This window comes from Aptenodytes patagonicus, chromosome 3 (assembly GCF_965638725.1).
Source record: "Aptenodytes patagonicus chromosome 3, bAptPat1.pri.cur, whole genome shotgun sequence".
NCBI lineage: Eukaryota > Metazoa > Chordata > Aves > Sphenisciformes > Spheniscidae > Aptenodytes > Aptenodytes patagonicus.
In genome coordinates this window covers 74,090,686-74,115,675 of record NC_134951.1, presented here as the reverse complement: position 1 = coordinate 74,115,675, position 24,990 = coordinate 74,090,686, and the positions used below count along the sequence as shown (strand labels likewise).

At 38.4% G+C, this 24,990-nt stretch overlaps 1 protein-coding gene across 1 annotated transcript in view; it reads right to left on the bottom strand.

Annotated features, from left to right (window-relative positions):
• SYNE1 (spectrin repeat containing nuclear envelope protein 1) overlaps positions 1–24,990 on the bottom strand; it is a 268,227-nt gene that overhangs the window by 141,208 nt on the left and 102,029 nt on the right. Inside the window, exons 54-71 of the mRNA XM_076333837.1 lie at positions 24,472–24,828; positions 20,385–20,521; positions 19,517–19,694; positions 17,257–17,439; positions 15,548–15,691; positions 15,060–15,215; positions 13,129–13,293; positions 11,795–11,967; positions 10,764–10,917; positions 10,480–10,623; positions 8,038–8,202; positions 6,751–7,068; positions 5,837–5,992; positions 4,979–5,149; positions 3,877–4,203; positions 2,376–2,528; positions 938–1,105; positions 536–712 (exon numbers count right to left, since the gene is read on the bottom strand). Of these exons, the coding sequence (XP_076189952.1) occupies positions 536–712; positions 938–1,105; positions 2,376–2,528; positions 3,877–4,203; positions 4,979–5,149; positions 5,837–5,992; positions 6,751–7,068; positions 8,038–8,202; positions 10,480–10,623; positions 10,764–10,917; positions 11,795–11,967; positions 13,129–13,293; positions 15,060–15,215; positions 15,548–15,691; positions 17,257–17,439; positions 19,517–19,694; positions 20,385–20,521; positions 24,472–24,828 (3,426 nt within the window). The remainder of the gene's footprint in view (positions 1–535; positions 713–937; positions 1,106–2,375; positions 2,529–3,876; positions 4,204–4,978; positions 5,150–5,836; positions 5,993–6,750; positions 7,069–8,037; positions 8,203–10,479; positions 10,624–10,763; positions 10,918–11,794; positions 11,968–13,128; positions 13,294–15,059; positions 15,216–15,547; positions 15,692–17,256; positions 17,440–19,516; positions 19,695–20,384; positions 20,522–24,471; positions 24,829–24,990) is intronic.

The following is a 24,990-nucleotide window of genomic DNA, read 5'->3' as shown; positions in this document are numbered from 1 at the left end:
TGGGTTTGGGGTTTTTTTTTTGTGTGTTGGTTTTTTTTTTTTTTTAAGACTATGCTGACTTGATCTCCTAATTGGATTAACAGAATGACCCAGCTAGCTTTTCTTAACCATATATTCTGGTTTTACCAAGAGAGACAGTATTTCCTAGCACAAAATTAAGACCTGTTATGTACATTTGCAAGCTACTGACACTAAGGGTGCAATTTGTTCCCTAGTTTTTGAAGTAGGAATAGTTCTAATGTCTTTGCTGCAGCTGCTCAGGAGCTAGTGTAACATGAAGGTAGTGAGGGTGTGGAGAGATTAAGGTAAGAACTGATAGGCAGCTAGTTTTGCTGGCTGCAAGGCAACATTTGGATCACAAGGAATTCAACTGTAGCACAATAATGACGAAGTGCTACATTAGTAACCTGTAGGCTCAATTTAAATGGAAACAGTAGAAAAAGTTTTACCCCCATTTAAAGAAACAAGTACTTCGAGAAATAATAATGCGTGTTATTCCTAAATGGCATAAAAATATTTTTGAAACAAGACTTACTCTTTGGGCTGTGCTACATATGGCAGAATAGCTGTCCTTTGTCCCCTGAAGATGGCTTTGTATGTTTTGCTTAAATTTTGCTTGAAGATGTTCTGTGCATTGATTGATCAAGTAATCGCCTTTACTCTTAAGGTTGTTCAAACGATCTTCAAATCCTGCAATTTCTTCCATGATAGCCTAAGAAATAGATAAAATACTTTTGAAGAAATATTTTAAAACTTAAAACATGTTCTGCATCACAGCTTTTTAAACGAGCTTTTTCTTTTTTTTCCTTAAACACTCTTTGTCTTTGGAAAAAAGTTTTCAGCCAATGGAGTTTTCAGCTTTGGAGTGGTGACAGAGAAGCAAAGAAGAAAAATTTTGTTTTACCAGACAAAGGAAGTTACCCAATAGCAAACCCACCTTGTGGTTAGCCAGTTGCTGAGTGATTATTTCAAGATTGTTACTTTCCATGAGGTCAGGGCTGACCAGCCTGCTGGACATATGTAATAACCATTTCTCCCCTTCTTGCAAATCACTGTTGTAATCCTCATGTTCTTTTACTTTCACCTCTAAGGTTTCAACGTATGCCTGCAGGTCCACAATAACCAAAATTAAATATTCAGGTAATTACAAGAATTAAAAACAGCCCCAAACCAAAACCCACCAAGAGCTTGAAAGCATAGTAAGAGAGTTATCTTCTAAATTTATATTCCTGTGAGGGACTCTCATGTGATTAGACTGTTAAGGAAGACATCAAAGCGATTCCTTGTGTGAATAAACTCTGAGGTATTGAGCAGTATTTTCACTCCACATGAAATACCACACTTTGAGAACTGAGGAAAACACTGAGGATCTCTTTGCTTTAAGAAAATGAACACTGTCAACTTGACATAAAGTTCACTTAGAAACAGTTATTATACACTCTTTGAGAGACTGCACATGACCTATTGGGTCCGTGCTGCCTACAGCCTTTGCATGTACATATTGCCTGTGAATGTGGTAGGCAAATTAAGAATGTACACGTTGAGTTAAAATGTATTTATTCTTTTTAAGAAAGATTTTTCATACGTTTCTCTACATTTAAGTCATCAACATTACATCTAATGCAACAGATATCGGTTTTGTGGTACAGATCAGAGGAATGTCTGTAAATTAAAAGTCAACCATGAAAAAAATAAAATCATCTGCTATTGGTGGATGGATTGGCAATTAAAGATACTTAGGTCAAACATAAGTACTAACATGGTTTGCAGAGCTTATCCTTGTTAGGAGTGTAACCTATTAAAAGCTTTAGGAATAATCATACTTTAGGACATATTTAGAAGTATTAGATCTTTCAAAGTACTACATACATGTGGACTAATGAATCAATGTTAATTAATAATGCCCTTGCTGAATTAAATTATATCCATCTTGCATTTCATTTTCTCCAGTGACTTCCATTCAACAACTAAACTAAATTAAACAGGGGTTGTGCAAGATCTAGCAGAAACAAGAGACAAAATGGTATATTCTAAGGGCATCTGTCTCTTCAAGAAATAACGTATTTAGAAATCTATTCAAAGCAATTAAAAATAGTAACAATAGTACAAACTAGTCACTGATATATTTCCCCTTAGTGCTACGAAGGATGCACCTGCCACTCTCAAAATTCATTTCAGCTACTCTTGTTAGATTTATTAAGGTAGAATTTCTTTCCATATTCAAGAATTCCCCCTCTCCAAAAAAAAAAAAAGTAATTATCTGGCACTCTGTACAGGGTGTGACATGACAACATGAAACAAATAGTCAGCTTCTTAAAGAGCGGAAAAAATATAGCAAATTGAAAGAACTTAAAGTTTTCTTCCTGACTTTTTACCTTTGTTGTGCTGCAGAGTTCTTGGTAACTGCTCTGAAGGTCTTGAATGTTGTTCTTTAGAGTCACATCATTCACCAGATCAAGAAGTACTTCTCCCTTTTCAATCACTGATTTTATTGAAGGCTCATGGGACAGAACAGTCTGCTGTATGGACTACAATACAAGCAAGAATTAAAATACATATATTGAACACTGAAGATCTATTTCACTAACTTCCCTTTGACCTGAAGCACAGCCTTCTATCATGGTATATATCATCCTTTCCAGATGAGAAGAGCTACTACCAGTACAGGACTATGTTTCTTAGCTGTGCCCTGAGACAACAACATTGCAGGCATCTAAGAGCAATTGCTCTTTTTGTGAGTGGCTAGTAGCACGGCTGATAATCTGGAGCTGGTGAAGGAGAGGGAGTTAATATGTGTGAAGGAGTAAGTGCTAGGGATAAAACTTGCTCAGAGGAACAAATTCTGCAAATAGGTGGGAAAATATTGCCAAAGCCATCCCCTTAATGAGACAGTATGTAGACGAGTGCGCAAGACTACTCTCGAGAGTATGCAATCTGATCTGTTATGTCATTGTGCCACTGGCTCAGGCAGCATGGCACATGCCAGCATCTATCAAATGACAGTGAGATACCAGCTCCCCAAACATGTAGAAAGCAAGCGCACAGCTATGACATATGACTTTGAGTACTGAAGCTGGCAAGGGGTAGTAGGCAGTTTCAGAGAGAAAGCCTTGATGCTGTGCAGGTACTGCTCAGCAATAGCCAAAACCCTGGTTTGTTAGCAACACTGTTTTATCCACAAATGTAAAGCACAGCACTATATGGGCTGCTATGAGGAGAGTTAGCTCCATCCCAGCCAGACCCAGTACACATCTTATGAAACATCTGTAATCCTGGAGTATTTTATGAAAACATCATTAAGAGAAACAATGGGGTTTGTTGTCAATTTTTTCTACTCATACTTATGACTGGAGAAAAAAACCAAAACAAAAAAACAAACAAAAAAACCCCAAAAACACTTCATTAAAATCCTAACTAAAAACAGAGGAGGCCATAGCAGCTGACTGTCTTAGATGTCAGTTGAGCTGGGACATTCAGCTTTAACCAGAAAGCTGATTAAGCCAATGTAAACAGAGGCAATGTCTGCAGTGAAGAAAGACCAACTGATTTCTATCCTTGCTTAAACAGCAGTTAACTCTGTTGATATCAATGGAATTACCCATATATGTACTCATAAAAGAATTTTGCTCCATAACAGGAAATTTTCAGATGCGGAAGCCTTATTAGGACATTCACATTTCAAATCCAGGTGCTCGCTCTGGTTCGTAGATGCAAGTATCACGCATCTTTTCACTCTGATGCTGATTTGGACATCCAGATCAGAGACATCTCATACATCTATTGAGGAAACTTGAACAGACACCTGGATCAGAGGATTTACTGCGAGTCACTAGATCAAAATCAATTCAATAGTACAATGATACAACCCCTTTTTACCTTGTATTTGGACAACTGGGCCTTCTTCTCATAGAGTTCGCTCTTTGGCTCTGCTGGAGCATGTAACATGGCTTGGTACTCCGTGACCCACTGAGTCTGTGCCTTGTACTTGTCTGAGAACTCCTTTGCCAGCTGAAGGCACTTCTCTGAAGTCATGTGCTCTTTCCTGATGGAGCCAGCCAGCTCTTCAAGCTGTTCCACATGATCTCCAATTTCTTTTCTTAACTGGTCAACTTCATTTTCTTCCATGTACTTTATAGCTCGCTCCCCCTTCTCACGGGCAGATTTCAGTAAACTGTGGCCTATGTCCATATCACTCAATAGCAGCTGTGAAGGAAGTGTTGGTTAACAGAAAATGTATGCAAGCTCTTGCCCTGGTTTTTTTTTGTTTGTTTTTTATTCATTGTAGTTCTATTATCAGTGAAAGGCTAATCAATTTTTTTTTTTTTTAATTTTGCTAAGGACACAGAAGGAATTGCTAGAGAAATTGAATGGACTTTTCATTACAAAATTGCCTGGAGTTAAGGTGTGGTAAACTAGAAGGAAGCAGAAAAAGCAAATACTTCTGTTCTGCACTGGGCTTGTGAAGATAAACACAGAAACTGAGGACTATCAGGAGAGGATTCATACTCCAAATTCTGGAACAGATGGAAGTTTTCCCTTAGCGTGTTACGTTTAAGCTGCAGGACATACGAAAAACTCATCTACAACTCTGAGATGAAACGTGAGTTTTACTACTGAGTTATTTCAATGAGGAGAAATAAGAAGCACTTCTTGCCACAGTGCGTACTGGTTTGAAATATACATGACAGGATGCTTTGCAAGGGGCATTTATTTTAAGTTTTAACCTAAAACAAAACACATGCAAACATGCCTTACGGAAGGACAGGATTATATTATTTAGGACTATTCATAACCTCAACAACCAAACTGTGATCTAATGTGTATGACATGAGAACAGAGAGTTTTACACTGCGTGGTCTTTATCCTATTAGCTTCTCTGGGCAAGGTGAAGTCAGAATTTTGAGCAGCTAAGATGCAAGTTGAAATATAGCCTCTTCTTGGTGAACAGAAACAAAAAATGCATTCAAGAAAGCTGTACCTCTAGTTTCTGCACTTTTTTCTCCATTGCTGTTTTGTCAACCACGTCAAACTTGGTGATCACATTTCTGAAGTTCTTGTTAGTAGCTCCATACCAATTTGTGTAAGCACTAAAAGCCAATTCTGACTCCTCCATACAGCGTATTTCCTCTTCCAGAAACTTTATTTGCTCCTTCAAACAAATATGGAGGGTAGGGGGAGGAAACAAGAACCACCCAGATGTTTATCACTGCTATTAGCTAAAGATAGCAATAAATTGCTATTTATTAATAAAACCTGATATACTAAGATTAAACACATAGGTTTTGAGTTCTTTCATATCTAGCGGATAATTCTCACTGGGGTCTTGTCAGGGTGTACATACAGCAATCACTAATGTTAAAACTGAGTTAATACTAAACACTGAAAAGGTACTTATATTTTGAAATTTGAATTATGACTTGTGATTATGGTAATATGAGACGCTTACTACTTAAAGTGATCTGAAGACTGTACCTTATTAATTCAAATTTTCCCCATACCTAAGTGTTTCAGTGATAACCTGAAAACTTTTCTCTAGAGAAGTCGTCAACATTCAAACATACTAAATTCTGAATTTCTCTTCTGAAACTGCCAAACAGGACAGTAACAACATCTGAATATTTTTGAAAGAGCATTATCCCGATTATGGTTCTCTAACACATTTAGTCCAATGAAATCTACGTGTGTGTGTGCATATATGAATATGTATGTGAATATTATATTATTGAGTCTACAGTAATGAATAAACTCTGATGAAGTCTAATTAAGAAAGTCTGTTTATATTTGCTTCTTAACTGACAATTTATGATGTTACAATGAATTAATTTTCATTACTTACCAAGACATGAAGAAGAAGAGTTTGGTAGCGAGATGTAAGCTGTGTAGCCTGGCTTCTCATTCTACTTGCAGTGAGACTTTCCTCTAGTATTTGCTGAGCCAATACCCCAACTTCTTCCACATCATCTTTGTAGATTGTAATTTCTTCATGCCACTTCTATGACAAAGACATTATCCAGCTTATATGACTGATTCAAACATCTTAAACACAACAGGAATTTATTTGTAACTAAGTCAGGAAATCATTGAAAAGGAAAACAAATACATGGTTGTAAAAATGGATTTACAACAGGAAGATAAAACAGAATCTGATGAAGGTTAATGTAATGAATATGCTGGAAGCTTTATCATACCATATGGGCTGCATTTCATTACGGTAGTTTCAATACTATTTTTTTTTCCCCAAAAATAATAATAGAAATGCAACCTGCAGTTCCTATAGAATTTGCCTGAAGTTTTAAAGGTGACTGTAAAGCATAACCTTGAATCTCTTCAAATCTGCCTCCTGTGTTTATTCAGAACCATGTCTTCTCCTTGCAGTGACTAAAGGAGAACTATTACATCAACACAGCAGAGACTTTACCACACAGCTGGTCACATTTTACTCTTGTTACAACATTAAGGCTTTACCCCTCCAGGACCAATCTTTGTCCTCAGTTATGCCTTCATATACTACAGAGCATATGAATTCCAGATCTCCCTATGAGATTTCAACATTGGTATAGCCATACCTTTACCAGTAAAATGGGAGGAACCTGGACCCAGAAGGCACAAAGCTCTCTTGGATCCATCATTCTAGGCACCACCTCAGAATACATTGCAATGCTTCCTGTCTTTTTCACAGTGCAACCAGGAACTGATGTGGAAACCTCACATGGTATTTTGCTTAAGGAATGCCTTAGCTATATTCTTTACCTTCATTTGTTGAAGCTGCATCTCCTTTGTTGCTCTACCAGACTGCCTCCCAGTCCTGATAGCAACTTTCTCCTCCAGATCTGTTAGCCAGTCATTAACCTTCTCAAATTTTTTCTCCATTAACCTCAGTCTGCTCACAGTGGCATTTAATTGGCTTCTTGCTTCAGAAAGCCTGTGCTGATAAACTTGCCAATCCTGCCGTAAGGATTCCAGGGCTCGGTCTTCTATCTGGGGAATGCCCCAGGGAATCACCTCCTCTCTGGCATGGACAGCAGCATTCAATAATGCCTGTCCTTCTGCACAGTGGACCTGCAGCTCCTGTAAAGGCAGAATTATGGATACATACCCTACATTAACAGCTTTCATTCACACATGGCAGTGTGAATCTTTTAAAATAAACAAATCTATTTATTTTTACATATGTTTCAGACATCATTCCGAAATAATTCTTGATACTGTCTTCTGGACACGTATGGCATTTTCATGCTTAATAGAACTTGATTAGAAAGTATGAAGGGATTCAATCTTATTTAAAACATAACCAGGAAATTACCTTAACAAAATACAGTTGTGTGTTGTCTTAGTTTATATTTGAGATATATATTCAGATTTTCAAATGGATTCAGATTTTGTAAAGTAAACTATAATAACAAGACATATATGCAGAGTCCCTGATCGTACAAAGACCTTCTCATTATCCTGACTAAAGTAATAAATACTTCATAACTCAAACACAGACCTTTTGCTAATTCAACAACAGGTATGAAAGTACTTTAAACCAGCTTAAGATCATAACTGGGAAATTACTGAAGTACTATAGGTTCACCCTTCACTGTCACCCTAAGTGATTCAGTAATAGTCTTCCCACCTCACCACGGGAGCTAGCCTACATGACTGGAACTGCCTGAAAGTAGATGCATGTGCACTGTAAGCAACAGAAGATGAAAACCCAATGAAGAGAATACTTTTGATATTCTGTGAAACACAGGGAAAAGAAGAGGTAGGCCAACATCTAAAATTCAGTGCTTGCAAGAAAGCATTAGTGTGCCCAGAGATTTCATTCAAGGCCTGACACTTCTTTCTGGAAATGAGTGACAATGTTTCCACTGACTTTACTGGAACCACTTTTGAGCAGCAAAGTACTTACATATTAATGTGATTCCAAGCTGTTCTTGAGACAAAAAAAAGAGATGTAATTTTTGCCTGGTAATTAATATTATTCTGTTACTTCACAAGTATGATTTTTTTTTTTTTTTTTTTACACTTAGGGTGTCACACATTATGTACCTGTAAGTCTCGGAGTTTCACCTCCTGTTTCTGGGCATCACCATCAAGATGTGATAAACAGTCAAGTTTTTCCTGTTCCTTCTCCAGCCATACTTCAAAGGTCTTCAGATTTCTTTGGTACTCTTGATGTAAGTTAAGCAGTCCTTCAGCTTTTGTTACTGCCTCCTGCTTGTTAAAATATTTACATAGATGTATATATATGTCTCAGTGTATCATCAAACCAAAACATAAAACCCGGACTTCCATCAAGGTGAAAATTTTCTACCTGATACTGAGCTTTCCTAGAATTCAAGAGTACTCGGATTCTGAGGATTGTTTGATCAATTACAGGGAAAGAGGGGGCAAATGTGGGGATACAGATACTCATCCTAAAAGATTCTTCACATAAGTTTGTGACTTCTGGGATTTGAAGTTTTGATCTGGGATCACTTTTAAATAACACTTTAGTGTCTAATAACAAGAGACCTTCTTAACTTTTATACCAATTTAAATTCACTTTACTGAAGTGATTAATAAGAGTATGAGCCTAGAAATTGCATATTTTTTCTTCACATGATTTTTTTTGCCAGTGGAATAATAATCTTCTATTAAAAGTATCGAATATCTTCAGGTTTGAAGACTACCCAAGTCCTTTGCGGGCAGTTCCTACAGAGCACAGTGAGAAACAGACTGCAAGTCTTCTGTGTATGTGGGTGAGCAAGTTACAATAATTTCACAACCCAGCACTAAGATATGACCATATCTGGGGTACAGCAGGAAAGGCATCATATATTAGCACTAGACTAGTCTTTCTAAGTGCAAGAAAAGTATACTACATGTAATTCACATCCTCTAAGAAATTATGGGAACGGGGAATCGAGTTCGGGTGGAAGCAAGACAGGCTGCAACCCAGGCCAGCAGGCTACATAAGAAGAAAAACACTTTCATAAACAGCAGCCATGAACCCACTGTCTGCTTTACCCATTTCTAACAGGCCTGGGTAGTGGGAGGAAGGAAGAATAAAAGAGGAGTGTTATCAATCTTTTACAAGGCCTGTCCACGCCCAGCAGTGGGAAGAGGGAAAGAGAGACTAGTTCTCTTGCCTCTCGACAGCGGCTGCAGGGAATTACAGGTCTTGGTCTGCTCAGGCTTGGGCCACAAACCCTTGGGGAAGCTTGTCAGTTTTCCCACCTGGCCAAAGGATTATTAAAGGATTTGACCATTCTTTACTTTCCAGCTATTTGCTTTGAACTTTGAATTTCTTTTAAGGGTTGAATGTACTCTTGACACTTAACATCATCACCACAGTTGCGGGTGGGGAAGACCAAAGTCATGTGGGGTATTTAGGTGGGAAGAGAAAGAAGGGATGCTTCTTGCTACATGAGGAAAGAGGTACAGAGCTCTTGCCTCTGTGAACTACCATCCATTTCTCATTGCTCCCAAGCTGAGCAAATACAGGCAGTCTGTATAGCTTTGTGCAAGAGAAAAAGGTAAAGGTTAGAGGATCCCCATGCTAAAAGAAATACTAGGTATTCACTAGCGCTTCGCAGGACTTACTTATCCCCCTGGCAAACCTGAGTGAATTCATTCACAGAAGGTCAGAAGAAAGACAGTACATTGCATTCTTTGCAGTTGTGGAAGAGAGTACCACAAAACAGCAAATCACTTATGCATTTGAAAAACTGAATTTTGGCCCTTTCCACAGGACAAAGACATCATTGAGACAACAAAATTCAGTTTTACTACACTGCTGTCATGAAGAAAAGTTGCCTGTCTGAGCATAGATTAGGCATTATTTAATTACCACAGAAGAATTTAGGTTAACTGGAGATAATCACCTAGCTTTAAATGTATCACCAGGTGGTTTATTATTTCTTCTTTCTCTTATATCTTACATTAAAACCCATCTTGGTCTTTATCTGTCTATGCCCTAATCTTTTCCAGATCTACGATATTAACACTTATCAGTAAATATAGTATTTATCATGCTGGGTCTTTTGACATTAGGGTCAGTTCACTTGCTAATAAGGTTTGTGTTCAATAGTAAGCTTCTATAGTTGTCAACCACTTGTGAATTACCTCATTGACTGGTTGCATTTATTGCAAAACATACATTTATGCAAATCACAGATTCAGAGATGCTTCCAGCTTTTCAGTCACAATGGGTAAAATCATATCCGCACTGAAGTCAATGAAACTTTTGACATTGAATTCCTCAGACTATTCACCTGATGATTTTTTTCAGATTCAGATTTTTATAACCTTTCTGAAAAGATCTGAAGCTCAGCGGTACAGGAAGAGAGATTGATAAATCACACTAATAACTTCCTGTTACATTAAGTTACAGCTGTCCCCAAATTTTTACTCCTCATTTTACTGTAAAATAAGTGATCAATGAAAAGACTTTCTCTTTTTCCCTGTTGCAAACAAAACAAGAGGGAGTGCTATCAAGAAGAACTGTACCCTCGTTCTGTCTTTGAGGAACTTATACCGCTCCTGAAGGTCCTGGAGTTCAAGCTGAGTGACATAATGCTCAGCCATCCCACTTCCTTTCGCTTCAATCGTCTCCAACAGGCTGCTGTGACTCAACACCTCTTCACTGAGTAGCTGCAAAACAGAAAGAGAACACATTTATGAATGGGCAGCATTAAAACAAGACCACAGATTAATCCTGCAGTTATTCAGCCTTTTTTATTGCTTGTAAGGTGATATGGGCTTGTTGCTGGTTTGTTGTAAAGCAAACACACCTTTGCTTTGCTGAGGGCAGCTGTTTTTTCCCTCAGTTCAGCGTATTGCCTTTCAGAAGCGTTCATACTTGCTTCTACTTTATCCATCCAGCTGGAAAACTGACGAACATCATCCTGGTAACTTGTCCATTTGGAGAGAGCTCCTTCCAGTTGACTGTAATTTAAAAATACATATTCGTTGTGAGAGTGGAGGTTCTCACGCTATTTAAGCGGTGAGATATAGTCATATACAGTTATTCTAGACTATATTTATAAGAAAGATAGATCACAAGCTAAGCAGTCTGAGACAGAGCTGTTAAAACCCTACAGGTTTTAACTAGGAGCACTGTTTGGCTGATAAAGAGAAATTAAGTTTTCCAAACTGAGAATATTAAAGAGGTCTGTAAGTTATGTAGCTAGCTGACACGTTCTAGCTTTAGTAAATAAAATGCAACTGAAAGCATAAGATCCAGAATCAGAAATTTTCTGTCCCTTCGCACACATTCAAAAGTTGCTGTATTCTAATGTTTAATTACCTTTGTTGTTTTAAATTTAAATACTTGCAACTAGTGATGCTCCACCAAAGACGACTGCATTTTTTTCCCCCCTGTATTTCTTCATTTATCACTTTGAGAATCACTATTGGACACTGCAATTACAGTACCTTCTATGAAATGCTAGCAAGTGGAAAACCAGACAGGGTCTTGACAGAGCAACCATTAATGTCTGTGACAAGCTCTTGTAATTTCTGAGAACAATTCAAGGCATCAAGTGCAACTCAAAGTAAAATTTACAACAATCATGGAATCCACTTTTAAGAGTATACTGACAATAAGTACTAACAAAGCTTAGATAGCTCACAATTTCCACCCCTTTTTCTACTTCAAATGAATATGTCACTTAAGGCCTCTAGACCTGCAATGTTAGGCACATGCAGTCATTTTATATGAATTTGACTCTTGTAATAATAAAACTTTGGGTATTAACTTCTCAAAAATTTTGTCAGTGCTTCATTGCTAAGCATCATTCTGCACCTCATACCCTTTTTTTACCTCTTGCACTGGATACAAGCAGACAGAAGAGAAGCCCAGCTGTCCTTCAGCGTTTGCAACTGCCGTTCAATCACTGATGCTCCCTCCAGAGAAGTATTTTGCAGAACAGATTCTCCTCTTGTCAGAACCATTTTCATTTGGATTTCTTTTTCTTGTTTCACTGCTAGCAGTCCCTAAAAAGTGAGTGGATATTATTCTACTTTTATCATTAACTGGGCATGAATATACTAACTGGCTTTACTGGAAAGTGAGCTGATCAAATTTAGCAGCTTGTACAAACAGTCAATTGGAAGAGGGACAGTGTGGGGTTCACAGCTAGGCTTCACAAGGAAAAAGTGACTTTCAAAGGGTAGGTTTAGGCCATTAAAAAAAAAAATCTTGGTTGGCAGGGAAGTTTTCATGGAATCTGTGCAGGTACTTACAGTGTATCAGAGAAGGTACTGTTGGGTGGAAAAGCTGACATTCCAAAGGGAATGTCATTTAGATGGAAAACAGGAGGATTCATTCATAGAGAAAACAAGACGTGGTGACAAAGCACTTCTACAGGGCTGAAACACAGTTCTACAACTCTAGGATCTATTTGCAGCACAAAGGAACCAACATATAAACTCAGCAGACCATCAGCAATGTCAGCGTAGAGACTTCAGCTCTTGGAGCTGCGCAGTTGCAAACTAACAGCTTCTAACACTATGCAAAGTCATGAAAAGCCTGAAAGCATGAACCTGAAAGACTCAACGAACAAAAGGCAAAACTAATTTTAGTATTTTGCTACAATCTTTTGCTTTTTGATGTGTCCTTATAATTTTGAGGAATTGTCCATATTTTGGCCACGGCTCAAAATTTGAGACATCAATAATATGAAAAGTATTGTTTTCTGAGTACTGCTCTTCAACATCTTTTGTACAGTGATATCAATAGATGCTATTTTCTTAACTGTAGTCACCATTTTTAAAGCAAATAATTATAGAAAAAGCTGCTCTGAATCATCCATATTACCTGTAAGATCTAGGAAATAATATATTAAACTAACAGATGTAAATAACCTACTTCTTCCATTTAACCTTCAGCGGCCACACATCTTTTGAGGTTTTTTAAAGAATTTTCAAATATGCAGTTTTCCATGTCATAAAGGTCCCTATATCCTTCTTAGTGAAAACTTCTAATAATGAGCTCTTTCCTCTATAAAAAAAGAGTTATTTTTTGAGTAAATTGAAAATCAGTGTCTGAACGACAACAGCCATTACACTAATATGCAACAAGTAACGTAAAGTATCCTGTATTTGCATTCTTCTAACAGATCTAAAAAGACCAGGTTTTGGAGTCTGTTTCCATACCTCTAGCTTTAACATCCGGCTGTCCAGAACACTCTTGTCTGCTGTGGGATGACAGTAGGAATCCAGCATGTGAACTGCATCAGCCACCCAGTCCTGGAGGTCCTTGACACTGTGCGAGAACTGCTGGTGCTCTGCTACAACCCTATCGATTCTGGAAACTTTCTCCTGCAATTCATACAGCAATTAGCACCAGCAGCTGTTCAAAGGATCGGTTATTCCCCATACCTACTCATGGACTTTAGAATGAGTTTCATAAACTACACTCAGAAATTCTCTTCATACATCGATAATTACAAGTACACTTACTTGAGCATGGAATGAATTTTGCATACGCACACAAACGGGTTATCCAAACATAATATACAAATGAAAATTTCAGAAATGCCTCTTTTTTTTTTGTTTTCTAAAGGTAAAGCTTCACCTAATTGTCTCCTCTCATTCACAGTAGATGAGAGTTTTCTGGTTTCACTTTTTTTTAAACATCTGGTAAGTCACACCCAAACTCCATTTCAGTGTTGCAACTGAAGATAACTTGTGAAATCTGTCAATGCACAAGACAGATTTAAGCCTGTGAAGCTATGCCACTGCAGCAACATTACCTTGTTGATACTTGGAAAAGAAAGACCTGTTTTCCTCAATGACTCCCGCTGGTATAACCATTCTTCTGAAAAATTACTGACACGCATACAAATCAAAAATACGTGCTCAAGTTACAGTGCTAAAAGGCCTGAGGTGAACAGGAATACAGAGCAGAGTGTATTTCACACTGTGACAGAGAACTAAAGTCAAGCCAGTGAAACAGGCTTAGGAAGTTACAGAGAGGGATCTTCCTCAAGCATCCACGGCTATTCAAAGAATTTCAGGATTTCTCTCATAGGCTGGATCATACGTATCCTCTGTCTCAGATTTCCTCTTCTCATCCTGATATCTCCTACAAGTTCTGTCCACATAAGCCAATGTTAGTAACTCATGCACCTTTCCTTTTCTCATTTTGCAGTCATGAAAATTTATTATGGCCATGCATGCAATCATTTTCAATAAGTCATACAGCTCTAGATAGGCTTTATAATTTTTATTTCCACAGAAAAAGTAGAAATTAACAAACTAGCAATTGCCCAAACATAAATACTTTCTGAATTGAATTGTTATCCCATAACACACTTCCTATATCCGTAATTATTCTCATTACTGTAGTAACTCTAAGCCTAATTCAGTATCAAGCCTCCTTCATGACTGGAACTTTGTGAAAAATAACAGTCCTAATACGAAGACCTTCTTATCTGTTTACACAATAGAGATAGTAGAACTATTAAATGGTGAAGTGTGTCAAGCACCACTCAGCAAAACAGAGTTAGGTTAAACTCTCAGTTCTTAGCCTGATGCTTTAGAGTTTGGCCTATGCCTCCCTTTGAACCTTCAAAAGCAGCCTAAGAGGTAACTTTTTTTGGAAGACCAATCTATTAGTTTTAGATGAAGATGCTGACAATGCAAATAATTAATCATCATTATAGGATGCAATGAAGTAATAACTTTTCTGTATTATGTATTTTCTAAAAAAATAACTCCCTTAAGTTTTGAAAAATACTTCTTTCAGGTGCCACTTATTACAAAAATAAATGTCTTCAATGCTTGAAATAATCAAAATCAAACCTGATTATTGTATATTCAGGTGGGGTTTACTTTTTAAATCAAAGCACATTTTAAAAAAAAAAAAAAAAAAAAAAAAAGACAATTCCATTTTGTTGACAGTCCATGGGAATTATCCAGGTCCTGCTTCCCACTCTTTAAAGCCAACGTGAAAGACAAGAGAGCTCAGACATACCACAGAGCAGACAAGCAAGACAACTGCAGTGTTTCACATTTCAGTCTTTCTTTTTTCCCCCACATACATCAAATGAACTGCTTAAAAGCACGTACACTGAGTGCATTACCTTTGTCAGATTGCTTAGAGTAAGATATTGAGAAGACAACTGAGACACTCTGCGCATAAAGCTTTTGCTGACAGCTTGCTCTTCCCACAGCTGCTGAGCTTTCTCTTTTAGCCTGTTGAGCTGATGCTCGTGGCAGCTTATTTCCTCAAGGACAGACTGTAAAGCACAAGCACGTTAATATTAAGAGTGGGTGCAAGAAAGCAGGAAATAGGGAAGCATGAAGGCCCCATGAAAGATAGAAGTGACATATGGCAAGCTTGCTGAGAAAGGCACACCATACAGCTACAGCAATGAAGCAGCATGTCATAAGAAATGTGGAGATGCAAAACCTGATGGAACAGGATCATCAACAGCAATCCTTGAAACCAGGTCTCATCTTATTTAGAGGTCAAGATGCTAGAATGATCAAGCTTTTGTAAGGAATCAATGAGGCCAGGAAGATGGGGCAGGAAAGTCTGGTTGTGTTAAAAAGGCTTATAAGAAGTCACCTGCAACTTTTGCTGTTCTCTCCTTTTGGAAGGAAGATCATGGAGCCGACTGCTACTTCCTTGTACCAGCCTCTCAGTTGTGGTCAGCCACTCCTGCAGAGGCTCAGCAGTTGCTTCGAAGTCCTTCATCTGGATCTTTAAGTTCTGGAAGACATGCACAATTTTATCAACAGTCCCACTGCACTGGACATAACTGTAATGCACAACACATAGATCAAGCACAAAAAAAGGACATGCAGGACCACAAAAAAGGACTGCAGCCAAACACTACACAACTCTTCAAAATAAATTACACCAGCTCTGCTCCCACAGACACTGAAAGAAAAGTCTGAGAGCACCTCTTTAAGAGACAAAATAAAGGCAACAATGCAGGACATTTCTACACAGTTGAGGGGAGGCTGAAGCAAATTTCCTCTCAGCTGACAGCTTTACAGATCTTATGAGCTTTGGCTCAATGTAAGTCTAACTCACACAGCTAAGGCAGTCTGAAAAAAGACTGATTTGGGATACAAGTTACCTAACATCTGACTGCAGTCATTCACACTGACCCCTCCGTAAATGGGCTGCCACTATTCCTAGGTGATGTACGACTAAGTTCAACCCAATCCTGGGGATCATTTCTGATTATATTCTTTTTCAGTGTAAAATTTTTGTTATAAAAATGTGTGCATAAAGGCATACGTAGGCATTCCTTCAGTGCCTGCGTATTTTTCTTGTAGGCTTATTCTGCATGATTAAAAAAAGAGCATCTGAAATAATTCATATGGAATAGAAACCTGAACAGCATAGTTCCTGTGCCCTAGGTGTTGGTGTTTTTTTTTTTTTCCCCCCAGACTGATTTAGTTTTCTTTTTAGCTATAGCCTTATCACTTAAATTAAACATCAGAATGAAAAACTAAGCCTATGAGACTGAAAAATGCTTGGCTCAAAAAGATTGACCTCTAAGGACATCTTCTGTCATGGCAACCCTGAGACAAAGAAAGGTAAGTCCTTGCTACCTGAGAATTTTTTTTGAAAGGCTTTCCTGCATGATGTATTAAATGTATTTAAACTTTTTCTCAGCTGACTAGGCAGCATTGGTTTGAAACAGGAATGCCTAGGAACTTAATTCTGCTACGCTATGCAGGGAATTCCAGCTAAGACCTTTTGACCTTAAAACCTATGACCTTAAAAGAGATTATATTTTTAAGATATTCACCTTCTGTGCTGGTTGAATTGTGAGTTCTGAACAGAAAAAGGCTCTGGGGTTTATTTAAAAAGTTGCTCAAATAAATTGTTACATTTCACCAGTTTGCAATAAGATAGACAACATTTACCCACTGTACTGGGACTATTCAATTAGCACCAGTGGCAGAAATCTGTGCTAGAACAGTCCTTAAAAAAGAAAATGTGTTCTAGTAATCCAGTACATTTTATGAGACTCATGTTAAGGAATTTGAGCAAGTGCTGTCTTTGCTACCTTCAGCTACTCTGAACTACACCCTTTTGCACAAAACACCCCACTTAAAGTGTAATCAGGTCATAAGGATATAAGTAAACAGAAGTAAAATGTAAGCGGAAGAATGAGGCTTCTTGAAAATAGCTATTTATTAGTTCTGTCACATCATAAACACTTACAGCTATATAAGAAATCTAAACTGTGCTGTTTGAAACAAAAAGCAAAGAGGAAATTTAGATCCAGTCTTTCCCCACTGTGACTGGTTCAATACCTCCAATGCAGACTCCTTCTGGTGGAGGGTGGTGATAAAATTTTTCCAATCTTCTTTAGCAGTAGCAGATTTGTCCCGGATAACTTTAGCCTTTTCTTTTGGTAAAACAGAGCACAGCAGTTCTCCTTTGGATGCTACCAGGTTTAGTTTTTGTTGCCCATTCTCAGTTTCCGATAAGAATTCCTAAAAATAGTAATAAAAGAAGCTAACTGGTGAACTTTGGGGCCCAGTAAAGGTCGATGACAAGCTCCCAGAAAACTTAACAGGGATAAGAGTTTATTGTTTCTGCTCGTTAACATGCTAACTCATCTTTCAGTACATTTCATTTTCATATCGTTCATATTTATGGGATTTAGGGACAACAGCTTCTTAATCCAGAAGTGCCATGCGTCTAAACAATGCATATATTAAGACTCTAGGATTACCTGTATGTTCTGCATTTCATGAGACAATTACTGGTCATTGAGTTGGGTATTATACTTCTTTAAATCTCCACGGTACAGAAAGTGCTAACAGTTTCATTTCAGGGAACCAGTATCCTGGCAGGGGTAACAGCAGGAGCTGGGGCCCACTCTGAGGCACGGACACAGGACTGAAGGCTTGCCCATGGGCGACAGCCACACTGGACTTCCAACGAGCGTGCAGGGGTGTGGGCTGATGCTTAGAGCCTGAGCAATGTCTAAGCTGTGCGATTTATCCCTCTGCATCCTTAATTTACCTTCCCTGGTTGAAAGTATTTTTCTTCACGGAAATCTTGCACAATGCTGGTGTGCAAGAAGTGTACGGAAAAGTGCATGTGCAAGAATTATACAGAAATGTAAGGAAACAGCCGGATTTTTAAATTCCAATGTACTGGGATAACGTTCTTATAACTTGTAATTATTAAAAGACTTTGTGAGCATTTAGGACTCAATGGAATTTAATGGTCTTAAATACCAATATTTTAAACTGTTACTATCATGATTATGTGATACACAAATAGTTTTATATCCATAATCATAAGGTCACATCCACGTTCAGAAGTAACAGGCTTGATACCAAAATTACTAAGTCAGGTTCTGATTCTGTGTTATGCTAGAGGTCTTAGTAGAGAATGCAAAGGGTCTGTTAGCATCGAGAAACTTGGTTCAAGTTCTGGCTATATTAAAATCAAAGATATAATTGCCTTGTGACTTAATGATGTCAAATGTGCTAACAGACAGAACACTAACTTTTAACAAAAATAAAATTTTAAGTTTATACAGGTTATCAAGACATCTCTAGAAGTCCTAAAGCAGTTACTGCATGTCAAAAAAAGTTTATTTCATCTAAAGCAGCTTTCAGGGAGAAGGAGAACAAAATAAGGTCTTATGCTATGAAGAGGCTGCAGTGGTAAAAATCTTACCACTGTTGAAAAAAACTCCCAAACTTGCTAAAACTCTTATATTTAATGCCAAAAACTACTAGGATTTTTTCCCCGATATTTCCTCTAAATAAATTCTCATTTTGGGGTAGTCAAAGATTTGATATATTAATACAGTATTGTTTACGCTTTTAAGTAAATAATTTAAGCATGGGAAAGTGAATTTACTAAAAGGAGGAGGAAGTGATCTGGCTTTTGGTATTTTCTGAGAAACTGATATGAATTTCTTCTGTTATACTATCTAACTAAAGGTTTAACAGTTTCATTATGTAATTCTCAGTTTGCTATTTTCAGTTAAAATTATAGTTATATTCTATTCATAAAAGTGTGTCTTTCACTTGCTTTATTAAAATAAACTTTTAATTGGCATTCCTTTGCACAGAGTTGATGGGGCTTGTTTTAGCTTTATGTGAAAGATATACTTTTCAAATGCCTGCTTGCACTGCATACATTTTAACTCTGTTCTTCCACTATAAGGGCTCTACTTTCATATATAAGGAAAAATATTTACATAACTTTGAAATAATTCCAGGTACTAAGTCCCGATTCTGATGTCGTTCTGATTTTACGGTACTCTCTTACTTTAAAAATATTTTTTTTCCTATTGTAAAAAAGAAACAAACAAGGAAAACTACTATGAGAGACAATGACTACATACAAACTGTAGCCCAACAATTAAACTAAACAAACTAGATTAAAAAAGAAAAAAATAAGTGTTTATTTCCTTGCAATTAGACACCTTTAGTGTTGACAATAACAACATTAACAAAAAATAGTAATTAACCAAACAATTCAACCTGAGTTTTATATGAAACTGATTGGTTCTCCCTTAGACTAATATTTTACTGCTATAGTTACCTGTATTTTCTGCAGACTTGCTGAAGCTTCACTGATATTTTGAGGCACGTCAAAACATTTGGCTGTGGTGACTTTTGCATTGACCAGCCACTGCTGGAAGTCCCTAAAAGCCGTCCGAAATCTTTGCTGCAAGATCTGCTCTTTGCTTTGACATCCTTTTGAAGCTTGCAGGCAGAGGCTGGGTTTATCGCATCAGGGAAGCAGAAAAGAGCGAGGGAGGGAGGGAGGAAAGGCAGGACTCTGTTAGGTGACAATGCTATTACTTCTCTGAAATTCAACGCTACGGTTAGGTTAACATTAGAAGGGATCAGTCTGGGTCATCATACCCTTCTTCTGCAGCTACAGAAGCCAAAAGCTATAACCCCCTGCAAGAGACAACAGAATCTTGCGTCTGAAATGCAGGTGTCATACTTCCAGGTAAATAAGCTAGAGTGACCTGAGAGAAAGCAAGAAAGCCAGCAAATGTTAGCTCCCCTGTTTCAGGGAACCGGCTAGTCAAAGAAGAGTAAACTGAAGGACGAAATTAAGAAAAAGATCTTAAATAGCTGGTATAGCTTGTTCCTCCTCCAGACAAATAAGCCATAGAGCTACCTCACAGATTCTTACAAGGATTCCTCCTGTACTAGGTCAGGTGTGGATGTACATTGGTTTCAGCTGAGTTTAGTGGCATAGCCTGGCTTTTAGAAAAAAAAACCCAAATTGCTACTTTTTACAACCTCTGTTGACATCAAAATCAAAATAATGATTCTAACCATTGTATACCTCTGTTTCTAATTCCAAAATTCTAATTAATGGTTCCCTAAAAGAGAGCTCACGCCCACACACACACGCACGGGATTGATTAACTATAAACAAGACGAATGTGTACCTGTTATACTCCTTGATCAACCCTGACACTTTTGAAGAATGAGTACTCAAATCTCTGGAAAATCTACAAAGATCATTTAACTGAGTTTTGATCTCATCTGTCATATGTTCAGACTTTACCAGAGCATCCAATGTTTCCTGTTAAAACAAAACAAATGAACAATATTGGTGAGTAAATTTAAAAAAAAAGCAAACCTTTTGAATCAAAATTTATCAGAATTTAAAGTCAACTTCATTTATGATGTATGCACGTCACTTTCAAGAGTATTTTAGCAGTCAAACCTACAGAAGTTTATTTGAAATTATGAGCTTCTAGAGACCAAATTTCTGGAAGCCTCAACTTTCTTAGCTCAAAATGTTCTCAAAGAACAGTTTAATATATAAATTTCATTTTAATAAATGACCTATGGTATTGTCAGTCAGCTGTATACGTATAAAAGTACATACAATTAGGGAATAGCAAATAATATATGTTTATATAAATATAATTAGCCTGTTGGCCTGAGTTTAGTATGTTCAATAAAAACTGTTTTGAGCTGTATCCAAAAAATTAATTTACGCACAAAGCTTTTAACAGCTTCAACTCTTTCACAGAGGTCTTCATAATGTAAAAGTACAGCTGCTCACAATCCTGTGAGAGTAAATGGGTTACTGCCTGTCATCGCTGCACTGGAAAGACTCTTGCTTTGGAGACAGCTAAGCCAACAAAAAAAAATGCTTTTGTTGGCTTAGCTTATGTCACTGGGAGAGGTGTGATAACCACTCCAACGAAAACAGTCCTTGCTGACGTCCACAGCATCTCCACTGCAGAATCCCGCCAGCTACTCCAGCATAATGAGCAGTGCAGACTTGGCTCCTGGTCTCACTAGAAACTAAATTCTCCAGGCATTCCTCTTAAACTACCAGGGAGAAAAGACAATCTCCTAGCTAGTTACGTTCACCACAGCAGAGGTTCTGCAGCGCAGGCAGGGTGTTTGGCACATATAGATTAGTCTGGCTAAATCTAAGTGCCAGTCTGGAAGAAATGTACAATATAAACTTAAGAAACTTTATAAACATATAAGATCATATGAAAGTGAAGACAGATTTGAACGGGGACATGCAAGTGGGACAAGGAAGTCCCCAGATCGTGTTTCTGAATATATAAAAAAAAGGATGATTGAAAATATACATAGTAAACAGTGTGTAGTAATCTATTGGCACTAAATTGAATGTTCAGGAAAGGTACAAATGAGGTACATGAAAATATATGCAGAAGGTTTTCAAAATATCACAATCTACATTACAGAGATAAAAATGCTCACTGGGTAGATTTTTCATTGTAAAGTATTAACTAACTCTGCAATAAACAGATATCCCTTTATGTAAATCAAAAGTAAAAAGAAATATTAGCAAGGGTCTAGCAAGCCGATCAACAGACTTAGTAAGAACAGCAAATGGACAAAAGCCAGGGATTCCGCTCATGTGTCTGCTGCCCACAAGCAGTTTTGTGCTTGCTTCATATCCCTTTTCCTGCAAAAGTCTGCAGAGCTGTGAAATGAATTTTTTAAGACCTATATTGTGCATTTCTGAGCAAGTAAAAAAAAAAAAAAAAAAAAGGGAAGAAAGAGAGAGATTGCTTATTTGCGGTACCTGAACTGCCAGGAAGAAAAAACACAACAGTCCATTCTGAGAAAAATAAAAGTACAAGCATGCGTTGGCTATGAATAACAGTGGTTTAGACCATAATCACAGCTCGATTATATTAACATTACTGAAATCTGTTTGCATTTATAGATCACAGGGAAGCCCTGTAAAATTAAGTCTAGAGACATTTCAGATGTATTATGTGTACAAACTTTCATGTGTTCTTGTGAGTATGAAAAAATATTTTGCTATAGCAGATTTTCAGGATTCCTCTGATTCACATTATTCATGCTCGTATTATGGACTTTATCTGCTTTGAGTCATTCACTCACCAGAAATCTGTTCAACCATAATTAAAAGATACTTGAAATAGTCCCACTGCCAGTTTGTTTCGATGCCATATAAAGTAGCATTGGAATTAAATAGTTATGTAATAGCAATGATGCTTAGAAAAAAATGTAAACTAACTACTTTTTGTTCATCTTACTTTATGTTAAACTACACACAGGACTTTTTTTGAAAGCATTAGGAATAACAGCACAATGGCCGTTACCTAAACACAGGATGTCACAAATTGTGTAGGACAGGAATCACCATAATGAAATACTAACAGCTTTTTTTTTGGTAAAGAAAACATTTCCTAAGAGTAGCACAGGGTTAGAATTGCCTGTTTTCGATGAAATTTTTCAGTTTCAAATAACCTAGCTCAATAACTACCAAAAGATTATTCTGATGACATACAGCCTTAAGCATAGCTTATTAACAACCAGGAACATTAACCTGCAAACCAGCGTGCCTTTAACTATGGCATTTTCCCATACAGAAACACTGATAGCACTGTTGCAGCCACTTGGATTTAATTTTGCATCTGACAGTTACCAAAATAATTTGCTGAATTCCAAGTGCAAGCTCTGTTGCTCTTATGTTGCGCATACCTAAAGGAACGGAGCTTGAGTATAACAGAATGAGCTTGCCAATTCTGAGAATTAGGAAATGCCTTTTTGATTCGTGGCCTTGGCTTACATGGCAACAGAATCACTGTGAGACAATGGAAATGGAAAGCTGCAGTGCTATTTTACGTTCACAATAGGACCTATCCCTGGGGTCCAGAAATGGAAGGATTACTGTCACATTTCTTCTAACTATAAATAAAATTACACAGTAGGGCTGTGCATAGTAAGTCTTGAGATTTCTCTGTATTTTCCCCATTAGCCAAAGTTTACAACGGTCTAAGCTAAAGAAAGTGTTGTTACATAGAGCTATGGTACATACACAGTATATATACTGCTAATAAAAGCAATTATCCTTCGGATTTAGTGCTTATCCATTTATAAATTTAAAAAATGTCTGGTAATTGTTGCTGTACGTTGATGACAATTCCATGTCTTCCTTTCCTTTTTAAAAACATATAAACATGGAAGACTGCGTAGTTGTATCCTTATTTGCTCCAATGTAATGGCAGCGTTGTTACTCCTACAGATGTGTACTGGCACTCAAGGAAGCAGGTTCCATAAATCTGTGTCAGGGAATTCTGTGAAAGGGGAAGCCACAGAAATAACTTGGCACAGACATCGGAGGAGGAGATTTATAATCTCAGTTCAAAGAGAAGGCATTCTGGGTTTTTTTGAATATTTCTTCAGTCAAGGGGTCAGAAGGCGGGCATCACACATCTCTCTCCCTTTAATGAAACTGCTTTATTGCAACACTACCCTGAACGGGAAATACTCTGTGTCTTTTCTCAACATCTGTGATTCACAGTAGTCGAGACACATACAAACACGTATCTTGACTGTTGTGAAAATATATATATATTTATATATAACGTGTGTGAGATACATGCACGTGGAGTTTTTTTACCAGAAGACAATCAGGAACAGAAACAACCTCTCTGTATCTCTAAATTCCACTGCGTCCCACAGCAAAGCAATTAGCAAGTACACCGGTGTCCAGTATAACTTCTTTAAATATTGGACAAGATCTCAACGTGCATAATGTGAAGGATATTTCAAGAAATGGAAAGTATAAGCTCAATACACTCCTGACAAATTATAAGTAAGAAATGGCTCCAGCTGCTACTCGGCTTTTAGGAAATGCTTCCCGTTTCCCTGATGGAGTGCTACTCCGGATTGAAACACTGCGCAACTTGGAAGAGAAGCGGAGAGCTGGTGCGCTAGCTCCTTCACTTTCTCAGGGGCGAGCCCTGTATTTAACATCTAAGGTCCGGGCAGCATTTGCTAAGCCTTGTACAGCAGAGGCCAAGGAGAGAAGCGTCTTCTGTAAACACCGCTTGCTGCAAGTACAGTTAGGAAAAAAGTTTGGAAAGTTGGGACTTCACAGAAATATTTTTCACAAATACGTTTTGTTATTTTCTACTTGACAGTCCCGCTTGGCAGAAGTTTTCTGCCCGCGGTAACTGTGCGTTTACAACCGAAAAGCTGCCAGGAAAAGAGACGTGACCTTACTTTCTCCTTGCGCCAGCTCTCCACGACCTCGGCGTCGGTGTGCCGGCTGTCGAGGGGGGCCAGGCTCTGCGACCAGGCGGCCAGCAGCCCGCCGAACCGCTGCGCGGCCTCCTCCAGCTGCGCGACCCGCGCCGCGAACTCCTGCTCCGACAGGGCCATCTGGCTCAGCACATCCCGCAGGCTGCTTTGGCTCCGGAAGGCGCTCTCTTCCCACTGCTTCCAGTCCGACTGCAGGGCCTGCATCTCGGCGCCCAGCAGCTGGCACCCGCCGGCGGTCGTGCCGCGCTTCGCGGCGGGAGCCAGCGTCTCCACTCGGCCCAGGCGGCCCGCGCCGATCTGGCGGGACTCCACCAGCTCCTGCAAGGCGACATCGCCATGGTAACCCGCCGGGAAGGGGGAAGGGGGGGGGGGGGGCGGCCGCCCACGCCGGGGGCGGCCGCAGCGCGGGGCGCCTCCCGCACTCGGCGGCGGCGGCGCTCTGAGGGCGGGCTGCGCCTGCCGGGGGACGGGTGAAGATAA